Source organism: Neophocaena asiaeorientalis, unplaced genomic scaffold (assembly GCF_003031525.2).
Source record: "Neophocaena asiaeorientalis asiaeorientalis breed wild unplaced genomic scaffold, Neophocaena_asiaeorientalis_V1.1 scaffold1508, whole genome shotgun sequence".
Classification (NCBI taxonomy): domain Eukaryota; kingdom Metazoa; phylum Chordata; class Mammalia; order Artiodactyla; family Phocoenidae; genus Neophocaena; species Neophocaena asiaeorientalis.
Genome location: NW_020173130.1, coordinates 30,256 through 41,564, shown reverse-complemented (window position 1 = coordinate 41,564; position 11,309 = coordinate 30,256). Strand labels below are relative to the sequence as shown.

The following is an 11,309-nucleotide window of genomic DNA, read 5'->3' as shown; positions in this document are numbered from 1 at the left end:
TTAATTTTACTGGCAGGTATTTTCTTCTTGTATTCCAGCCACATGGCTTACATGCTCAGAGCGAAATTAAGGAGTCAGCTCTGGGCTGGCTTTTCAGGCTGTATACTGTCCTCTAGTGGTGCATCTCCTGCCCAGTACCATTTCCAGGGCTTGTTAGGGGACATGGCTCTCTGCTGGTTTAGATAACATCTCCTTCCTCATTTGGGATTTCATCAAGGAGAAACCAAATTACACATACAAGGCACAAAAGCAATAAAGCAGGCAGCGGTTTGTAACTGCTTCATTAACATTAACTTTAACTAGCATGCTTAGCAGATGAGTACAACTGAGGTAACAGTTCGGTGTGGTCACTAGGCGAATGAGACATTTCTGAGACCTCCCAGGAGACTGCAGTGTGGGGACTAGAACGGGTTGTGTCCCCTCTTCACAGAACCGTCGCTGCAAGCAGCACAGGACATACTAGGAGCTTTCCCTGCTGCCCCACAGCCTCCTCACGGAACGGGAGATGAAGGCAAACCCCAGAGGAAATTCTAGGGCACCTGCAGCCACACAGTACCTGGGAGGCCACAGGTAGGATGGCAGCCGGCGAACTGAACTGGGACAGCAGTGCACGGCGTGGTGTACAGTGCTCAAACCTGGGCAACTGCGGGCTACAACTCAATTCGCATTTTCTTTACTCATGACACACGTTCAAGAAACTGTTACCTTATGTTGGTCCCCAGCCCAGTTATCTGTAGTCTCATCAGAAAATGTATTAGGTGGTTGTTTTGTTAGCTATTCTGTCACTTAAAACCTTATCTTATAACCCATATTTATGATTCAAAGGTGAAAGTTACTCTTGTATACGTAGTTATGGCTTAACAGGAAAGTAGTTAACTGGCTTTGCTTTTAAAAAGAATAAAGCGCAACCATATAGATTTAAGTAATGGGTTGGCAATAAGCATAAATGAAAGGTAAAGAGGCCAGTCTTTACCTGACCAAAGCCAACAGCTATTTTAATTCATTAAAATACACTTTACAGCCACTGTGATTTGTCTGGCACTGATTCCAAACATACTGAGCGGCTCATTCGGCTTTTCGCTCCGAGGCGCTCCTGGCACTGCCAGCTGATGGACCAGGATATCAGGCACCGTGGATACTGCTGCACAAACAGCCTCCCCGATGCCACCTGGAGAAGCAAGGGACATTAGGCTCTGCTCTGGAAACAGCTAGTCAGCCTTAAAACCCCATCACACAGAGGCCTTTGAATTTGTGGTTCCCAGGGAAGAATATCTTTCACTGGCCGTTGATTCATAAACAACCACTCCCTGACTGACCAGAAGCATTCTCGTTCAAAAGTGCAAGTCTCCAAATTGCTCCCAGCCTCACTTGTGGCAGGGGCTCTTTCCACTGGGGCTCCATGGATGCAGGCGTCTGTGGAACTCAGATTCTCAAAGCTGTCAGGAACCTACGAACTGGATGCCGGCTTCGGAAGGGCCGGCTTGCAAGGCTGGCCCCGGGGTGGTGCCCGGGCAGCGGGCTGGTGCGAGTGCCCTGCATCAACAAGACACTTTCCCTACTGATAAGGGTGGTCCCTGTGCCTGGACTCTGGCACCACAGGGTCGTTTAGGAGGTGCACCTGCTTTCCTCTGGGAATCGGGAAGTTTGGCACGTGCCGGGCAGCGACCAGCCCTCAATGAAACCCGGGGCGCTGAGTCTCGAGTGGGCTCCCTGGGTCTCCAGGGAGGCATCTGCCACTGCCGGAGAAGGGAGAGTGCTCGGCTGGCCCCTCATGGGAGGGAGAGGGGAAGCCGAAGGTGTGGGGTTCTCCACCCCCGACCCGCGTCTTCTGTCCTTGGGGGTGCTGGCGCGTGCCCTGTCCCTGTCATCACCCTCAGCCGGGAGGGCACTGGAGTGCTTTCCTGCAAGTCACGGGGGTGTTCTTGGGGCCCCTGACACGCAAACACATGAAGCTCCCCACTCCCTCCTCTGCCCCACCTGACCTTCCCTAGCCAAACACTGCCCAGCCCCCTCTCCCTGGCCACACTTTTCCTGCGTTTGCTGTGTTCTCTGCTTGCAAGGCACCATTGCCTTTTTTTGTGGGGGGCAAACTATTAATCACTCAATACTCAAGAGCAACCGTGAAGCTTCTTATGATGCGTCCCCTCACAATGCCAAGTTAGACATCCTCTGCACTGCCACTGAACCAGCTGCCCGGGGACCAGGCACCGCACACTGTGCTCAGCACACGCAAACGAGGATGGGCAGGGCCCCACCCTTGCCAGCCAGTGTAGGCGGGCAAGAGATCCCATACCCAGACCGTCGCAAAGAGCGGGCAATACAGGCTGCTGGGTGAGTGGTTGGCTGGAGGTGCTGCCCACGATCACGGCACACCTCCGGTCAGGAAAACAGACTTTCAAAGTGGTCCCCAAGGCCTGCACACACCTTCTGAAGAGTGATCCTCCACTGTGATAATCTGGCCACCTGTGGCTTTTGCGTTGGAGATGATGGTGGCTGCATCCAGGGGTTTAACAGTAAACAGGTCGATGACGCGGATAGAAATATCTGGAGAACAGAGATAACCAGCTTGGTGTATGAAGCGGACTCAGAATAAAAGACAGATTGGGGCACGCAGGCAGCCCGAGTCCTACCACTCCCAGCTTGAACTTCAGCACTCAGCAACGACCAACTGACCTTCTTGCTTAGAAAGATCATCGGCGGCTGCTAAGGCTTCATGCAAAGTCACTCCAGCTCCAACAACCGTGAGCCTGTCGTTGACATTGTTGCGGACGACCTGGTGTTGCACCCACAAAGCAAAAATGCTGTGCTTACTACACACAGAGTGTGTCTCAAAGCGGAGGGCCCTCTGCTACAGTGCTCTCCTGAGCCCACCGATTTCACTCCTTAATAGCTCACTATAAAAAAGGCCGGGTCAGCACACTGACCAACAAGGACATATTCTTTTCAATAAGCCCCACTTCCTGTTTGTTTAACAAATTCACCTACTTTTCCTCAGGATTCAAGATGCCAAATTACTAAGTTCTTTTACAATATGTATGCAAAATGACCCTCTAGCAAAGCAGGTGGATTTCCAACTGGGATGTGAAAGGCTGAGGGCCGGAAGCGAGTTGTACAGCCCATCTGCTCCGGAGCACGGACTCACACCCACCAAGGGGTCTGAAGAGGCACCACCTCTGGACTGCTTGAACCTCTTGCTGGGGCACTCACACAGAACGGACTCCGATCATGAACCCGCTAACGGGGACCATTCGGAGGCATTTTTGAGGTGCCCTGTGAAGCCTGTGCATCAGTGGATCCCCTTCTGTGGCTGTGGAAAGCAAATCTCAGAGCAGGAGGAACTCGCCCAGGGCAGGGCTGAGACCAGCAGCCAGGCCCATCTGCCTTCAGAGCCCATGCTCCCAACCACTCGCTATTCTGTAAGCAGACAGGGTTCTCTGCTCTTTTTTTCATCGTTTTGTTTCCTCCAAAGTCACCCAACCAAAGGCATCTGGAAGTCTGCATTGCATTCCTCTGTACAGCTTTTGCCGTAGCTTAAGAACCACTGCTGACTACAGATATTCAGGGCTTCAAACCACCCATCCCCATTCTTCGAGAATGTTCTAGCGTTTTTACACACACACACACACACACACACACATATATATATACATGTATAGATACATACATATACACATATACATACACACACCTACGTCCCCCTTTGCAAACCCAGCCCTTGAATTATCCACGGCATGCATATTATCACACACGTATTAACTCACATCAGGAAGTTACTTCATTTTGTCAGGACAGGACAAACATCAGGGGGGGAAAAGAAAGAAGAGAGATATGAGAAAGCTTTGAAAACCATATGACTATCACCAAGACACACTCCCCACCGCCCCTGGAGGCAAACATATGGCTTTGAGTTAAACATGGGAGTCAGGGAACAATCGTGTGAACGTGTAGTTCACACTGAAGTGAATAGTACAGCTTTTCCATTCAGCAGAATGGAGCTATGGGGGACTACTGACTGCTCTGGGTACACCCGCTCTACTGTGGCACTAAAGCCATCCAGCGCTCATGCACTCATTCTGAGCACTAGCCGCTGTGAATTCTGGAGCAGCCTAGCCCTTAGCAATCAAGCTGGAAGTCACCTATTACTCTTCAAGAGTGGCTATCAGTCTTTCACATACTTAAGGAGAGTATTAATGATGTTCTAAAAGGCTTATAAGATAAAGACAGGACAGAAAACTTTCCTATGCAGTATGATCTCAACTAAGATATACACGTATATATACGTGTATATAGAAAAAGCCAGGAAGAAAACGCGCCCAAATGTCTGTAAGCACTGCTCTCTAGGTGGTGGGCAATCACTTATTTTCTCCACAGACGCTGCTGGTTTTCTGCACGCACAGCTCCGACAGGCAGGCACACAGACGCCAGGTTGCCGTGGGGGCTTGAATCCTGGTCTTCCTGAACACCTTCTCTGGCCCTCAACTACAAAACATGGCTGGTTGCTAACAATCTGTGCTTCTAGGGCTTTCTCAAGGATACAGGAGATAGGAGGCACCTTGCGATGCCAGCCTTTATCAGCAGGCCTGGGGGCGAGGCCACAATCCGTGTGAAAAAACAACCTCAGGGTCACACAATGGCCAGAGGCAAGATGGTTCATATTTGTTTGTTATATTCCTGGCCTTGGACCTGCAAAACCAGAACCTAACAGATATACTATTCATCTGAAATGGGTTCTATTATTTTGTTTAGCTTGAGGCTGTGATAAGGTACAGCAAAGCAACAAGTTGTTACCAGCTTATCTTTAAGGGCTCAACAAAGAGACTCCTTTCAGAAAGAATGAAGCGTTAACTGTGGATGTCTCTAGCGCTGGCTTCAACAACAGTGCTCTCCACATGAACCGATACTGGAAGACACTGGAGAACTTAAGGCCTTACCTTGGCCCGTCCAATCTCAAAGATTTCATCTGGGGTGTAAATAACTGCAGTTTCTGGCCGACTGATCCGAATGTAGCACATCCCCTACGGTGTAAACGAACACCAGAGCCACAGTTTAGAAAATCAAACTAAATTTCCAACTAATAAACCTCAAAAAGAAGTGGAGGAGGACCTAACAATTCTTTGTACTAAAAACAAAATGTGCCTTTTGGAGTGAGGGCCAGCTGTCACGGGGTCAGGTTACTACGAAGGGCCCTGCTGGGTGCCCTGTGGCGAGCCCTCCACACTGTGCTAGCTCACCCATGCAGGAAAGCTTTCTCAAATACAAATCGATGTGTTGTGTCTCCACAGAACATAAACGTGGGGCAGGAGCACTGACTCACCTTGAACAGAAAGCCTACAACACATGGGAAACAACTTTTGTCCCAACAGCTTCTAATGCCATCCTCAGAAGTACCTTAGACACCAGAATCTAAAATGACTATTTCTCCAACAAAAAGATGTAAATACGTTTTTTATCACCTTGAACATATAAACAGGAATGTAAATGAATACTCAAATGTCTAGAGTATTTGTTAATTTATATACATACTTAAATCATACATGATAAACCAATATATGAATTTAGGAACACTGATTCCTTTTGCTCATTTACATGTTATGAACTAGTTCTATTCGGTGTATTTTTATGAGGTACAATTGACTTAAGTGGAGCATGCCCTGAATTCTGGTAAGTTATACACCGTGTAACCACCTCCTGAGTCTGGATAGCATTTGCACCTGCCCAGAAAGTTCCCTCATGCCCCTCTCCCGTCACTCTCCCCACCCAAGAAGCAACCTCTATTCTGATTTCCGTCACCACAGCTTTGTCTCTTTTGAACTTCCCACAAATAAGATCCTGCAGCACACAAGATTGTACTGTACATGCAAGGACATAAAGCAATGTCTATGATATAGCAAATAGAAAAATCCAGAACTATGTGTGAGGCCACTTAGGTTTAAAGGAAAAAAGTCAAAGAAACTCATGTCTCTAACACGTTGGAAATGCTTGGAACGGAACTTGCACAACCCACCCCAACCGTGCCCAGGGTTGCCTGTGCAGGGGCATGGGTGTGTGCAGGGCTGCAGGGTGAGGTGAGTCTGGCGACCGCTAGCTAGAGTGGTTAGAAAGATAAAGATTCTGTCCCGTAGCCTCTGCTGCAGCTGGGTTCTGGACAGGAGTTAGGTTGTGTCCATCTGATGCCCTTGGGTGAGACTTCAGGAGGGGCAGGCAGGGCAGAAGCCAGACTTGTACCCATCTAAGCTGTTTCTGAGGGTGGGATAGGGCTGGGAACCCCAGGGTTTGTCTACGGTGGCCTCCCACTGGCAACTGTCCAGTTTTCTGATATCACGAGGTGGCAGCTGCACGGGCTGTGTCTAAGGCCAGCACATGATGGCTTGTCGCTGGAGCCCACTTCCGTGGCCCTGCCAAGGGCTCCCTGTCTCAGAGCCCCAGAGCACTCCCTCCTTCTTGACCCAAGTCCCACCCGATACAGGTCATCAGGGGTTCGAAATTCTTCTGCACCGTTTTTTACAATGCGAATGTATTCATGTCCTTCGTGGTTCATCACCCTTTTTTGGGGCAATGGTTCTACTTTTAAAAGGAATCCTACAACCAAATTTCCTATAACGAATATCTATCTTCTTTATGCTGAGAAAAAGATGGGAAAAAAAATCAAACCATCAGTACCAAACTAGCATCAGAGCCCAGAAACATCTTCTGTCTGCGCCAGTGTCCCCTTAAAAATACCTTGGTATTGGCCGCCAGGAACACAGCATGCTCCGTTGAGATGGCATCGCTTGGATAGAAAATAGTGCAGTTCGGAACCGTTCGGAACATGGCCAGATCCTCCAGGGCCATCTGGGAGGGGCTGTCTTCACCTGAGAAAGCAAAGCCATAGCCCAACAAAAAGATGAGCCTGCTAGCAACGTGGCATAGGCCTCTTCTTGGCCCCAAGCCTCGCTGTGCTGCTGCCCTAAGTGACCCAACACTCCTCCCTGAGCGCCAGGCCTCTGGCCCTGTTCTCTTCTCCCTAGGAGGGCCCCCTCAGACTCTGTCATTTCTTCTCTGCTCTTCTACCTTCTTCTCCATCAAGAGACTAAAGTTTTCAGACTCAAATGGTCTCATTCATTTCTCGTGGCCTTCAAAGTAGCCGAGCATTACAGAACATAACCTTTGGGGTGCCCTCGCGGTGCTGCTGGAACTCAGGGGGCCTTCGTGTGTGGGGGAAAGAAACTCTGTGGAAAGAGAAAGCCCAATGTACACCAGGGTGGCCTAGCTCTTCCAGCTAGGATGGGAACTGTCACCGTGTACACTGCCTGGCCTGGGACTGCTGTCTCTCCTCAGAACCCCAGCTCCTCTGGGCTGGACCTAGAGCCACTTCTCCACTTAGCTGAGTTGAAAACTTACTCCTCACCCAGCCCCAGGCAGAGAGCCCAGACCTCCTCTCTCCTTGCTCTCTTCCCCTGCATCTGGCCCATCCAGAGACTTCTTAGCCAGTCCTGCTCTCCCAGGAAGTCCCCAAGACGACACCCAAACATGTACTTCCAGCTCTTCCCTCCAGCATTTGGCAGCAAGTGTAAGCTGTCACATCTACCTTGATCTGCCCTGCCACAGGAATGTCAGGTGCCCCATCTTTCTAGACTCCCCATTTCTGTCATCCACGGACACGACTCCCGGATGTTTCCCAGGCAAGAAACCCCTGGGGACTGGGGTTTTGCTGTTCTTGCAGTCTGAGACTCCTCCTGTCAGCAATGTTGAAATCTTTCTTCAGGTTCTCACAGATTCGCCCGATTTTCTATCCACTGCTAACACACACCTCGGTCCTCCTCCTGGCTCCCGTGTTTCCCACAGTTTCCATGTGGCCCATCCACGGTTAATGCCCACGTGTCGGGTGCCTCGAGGTTTCCCATTCTGTCCAAGCAGGCTGCTCGGGCCAGCAGAGTCCTGGCGGGCTGTGCTCCTTGCTTTGCTGTGCCCATGCTACTCGTCCCCACTTAGACTAAGGCCACCAGAGAGCAGTAGACAATTCGGTGATGCCAGGGTGACCCAATCCCTACCTAGTATGTGGTTTGACAAAGAAGAGGCACTCAGGACAGATAATTATTTCTTGGTGACAGAAAAAATGGGCACTTTTCAGTAATACCAAGAGATCAGCTCAAAAGTTACCCAGAGTGTCTGGAACTTCTAGAACATGACATGGCTTTTTTCAAAAAGGAGGTTATGGATAACCGAACATTATGGAACCTTAAGTACGCCGGCAGTTCAATCTCTTACAGGCTAATCTTTCTCTGTAAAGAAGGAAGGCGATTAAGATGATGGCATTGAGGACTCATACCTATGGATGCCCCGCAGTGGGACCCAATAAGGTTGATGCTGGTTCGAGAGATGGCTCCCATCCGGATCTGATCAAATGCTCGGGTCAAAAAGGCAGCGAAGGTGCAAAGAAAAGTAACCATCCGACCACGGGTGGCGCATCCCAGTGCCACGCTCACCTGCAACACAAAGAAGGTGAATCAGAACAGTCCCGGACCCCACTGCCCCTTCCGTTCCCCAGCACAGAGTGTGGGGATCTCAGGGAAATCTCTACTCTGCACCCTCTCACCTTGCCACCCCTCCCCCAGGCACCTACCTGGGAAAAACCCAAACCTGGCAAATCCACGGTGTCCCCTGAATGCTGCCAGAAAAGAGGAACTGCAGTGCTAACCCTGCTCCTTCAAATCCAAGATGTGGAAGCTCGGGACACTCAAGGCCGCCCTGCAGTCCCCGTGGGTCTCCTTCCTATTCTCTTCCCCTACCTTCTGTCCCCTCTCTCCCTGCCCCTTCGCATGCTTCCCCGGGGCACTTCCGGGGGCAGAGAGGTGAACAACGGAGGCTCTCCTATCCCATCCCCACGTCCCCACCGTGTCATTAGGAGACGGGACAGACCAGTACCTACTTGAGGCCCCCACTTGCCCACCCTGCTGAACCTCATCCTTCTCCTGCTTTCTCAAGGGCACCTCTGACCGTGCAATTATTCCCTCCCCTCCCATGTTTCCTCAGTTTCTCCCTCTCTGATCACTGAAGTGTGTGCTAGTATCTTCCATCTTCCCCCCTCACTTTCACCTTGTCCTCCCGCTCCAGGTGCTGCCCTTCGTCTATGTTCTCCTTCACAGGAAACTTCGCACCCTTCCTCATTTCCCACTTTCTGCCCGTTTCCCTTCATCTAGGCTGCCATTCCCTGTGAGGGACCCAGAAGCTGCCAAATGCAGAGGTCACCTGACCCTGTCTGCATCATATCTGACCTCTCGGGAGCCTCCAGCACTACAGACCACCCGTCTCACTGAACACTGCTTCTCCTGCCCAGGCTGGTTCTGCTGGGCGGGGCACCTAGACTGAGTCCTGGGGCTCGGGCCACACTCCTCCTCATCTGTGCCCTCCACGGGGAACCAGCATATGGTCCCATTGTGTCACTCTGATGTGCTTGATGCTAACCACCCCTCTCTCTCTCTATTCTTCACCTCCCCTGGAACGCCAGGCTCACATACCCTGGCAGGTTTCAAACTAGAAGATGAACATCTTGGGGGTAAACAAAGACCGTCCAAGGGAAACATGGCTGTGGCTGGTCTCAACATCAAGATCCTTGACTCCCACGTCTGTCTGCCAGCAAAAGGGCCCAGGGCCTACTTCCCGCTGTCTCCCTGATAATCGCCTCCCAGTCACTGACTGCCAAAAGGCGCTCTCTCACCCACATCGGGTCCTTCAGTCGGGCAACATCCTGGAGTGTAAGAGCTCCGGACCAAAACAGAAAGGACAATTCTAAATAATCATAGCAGCCTTGAGAAACTACAGAACTCAAAAGGTTGGATAACAAATTCTTTTTTAAGTCAGGGGTTTTCCAATTCTTTTAACAAAACTGAAAGAGAACCTAATGCAACTGTCAACCCTTTACAAATAATTTTGCACCGACAGCTTTACATGAAAGATCACTGTGTCGTGTTTGGCTTATAACTGGGAAGGAATTCAAATGAATTCAATGATGTTGCCACAACAAAACTCTTTCCCTTCCCATCACCTTATTTATGTAAACAACATTTCTTTGCACTTACATCATTAAAATACGAATAGATTTTGTTCTGAAACTTGCCTCATTCTAGCTTTAAGTGTACTTAACCAATGCTACACAAGCTAATAATTATAACTGTAGCTCAATCCAGAAGAAAAAAAATTGTAGTGCTCCAAGGCCTATGGACATAGGAAAAATTTTAAAAACTATCAGTGTATATGCATATTTTTATTGCAGAAAAGAGCTGTCAATAAAAGGCTTTCCTGCATAAATATATTTGGGGAAGCAGAACGGAAATAAGAATTCAAGTAGAAAAACGGATTTAATTTCTGACAAAGAGAGCCTTCATGTAATTGGATGATTTGAGTATTAAAGTGTCACAAATTTCAATATACGGGAAATTATATCCTTTGCATCTACTTAAATCTGTGATGAAAAATTTAGATGTTAACTTAAAGCTAGGCAGAAAAATATCTAGTTTAGAAGAACACATTCAGCAGTTTGGAAAGCAAACACATTTGGAGATAAATGATCTATCCTCTAACCTACCTGGCACCCCCATCCCCATTCTAACAGGTACCCTGACCCCCCCACCCCAGGGCCCAAAGAGAGCTGTGTTCCCAAAACCCATTCCTCCCCCAGTCTTGTCCATCTCAGGAAGCGACACTGCTCTGTTCCCAAGTGCTCTGGCCTATGCCCTAGTGCCAGCCTTGGTTCCTGCCCTGACACCTACCCCATGGCATCCTGCCGACTCTCCTGTCAAAGCTGATTCTGGATGAGTCTGCTTCTCTCCAACCCCACAGCTACTGTCCTGGTCCAAGTCGCCATCTCCTGTCACCTCCCCCACTTCCCCCAACAAGCTATTCTCCACACCGGCCTTTCTTTCTGCTCCCTAAACAGCTCAGATTTGGGCATGCCACAGAGCTATCTGGGCCCTCTGCTGGGAATACCGTCCCCCCAAGATCTATGCATGACTGACTCCTTGTCACTTAAGTCCCAGCTTAAATGTCACGTCCTCTGAGACCTTGCTCCTGACTGGCCCTAGTCATGCTATCACTGTAGTCACCAGTTTCACCCGGTAGCACTGGATACTACCCACTTGCTGGCTGCTTCTTTATTCATTTTTTTCAGTTGCTGATTGAAAGAATCAATGAGTTAGGAAGCAAGCTTTTTGATAGGTGGCTCAATTCAGAAAATTATGAATTGTATTTTTTTCCATTCAAAATGGAAACAGCTTAGCTTAATGAGACCCACAGAAAAATGTACATATTTTTACATTTGCAATGACCTACTT

General features: G+C 49.4%; 1 protein-coding gene across 1 annotated transcript in view; it reads right to left on the bottom strand.

Annotated features, from left to right (window-relative positions):
- Positions 1 to 93: 93 nt before the first annotated feature.
- The window catches only part of TKTL1 (transketolase like 1), a 22,804-nt gene continuing 11,588 nt past the window's right edge, over positions 94 to 11,309 (bottom strand). Inside the window, exons 7-12 of the mRNA XM_024744110.1 lie at positions 8,309 to 8,465; positions 6,721 to 6,851; positions 4,932 to 5,015; positions 2,674 to 2,773; positions 2,425 to 2,544; positions 94 to 1,168 (exon numbers count right to left, since the gene is read on the bottom strand). Coding sequence (XP_024599878.1) covers positions 996 to 1,168; positions 2,425 to 2,544; positions 2,674 to 2,773; positions 4,932 to 5,015; positions 6,721 to 6,851; positions 8,309 to 8,465 — 765 coding nt within the window. The 3' untranslated portion in view covers positions 94 to 995. The remainder of the gene's footprint in view (positions 1,169 to 2,424; positions 2,545 to 2,673; positions 2,774 to 4,931; positions 5,016 to 6,720; positions 6,852 to 8,308; positions 8,466 to 11,309) is intronic.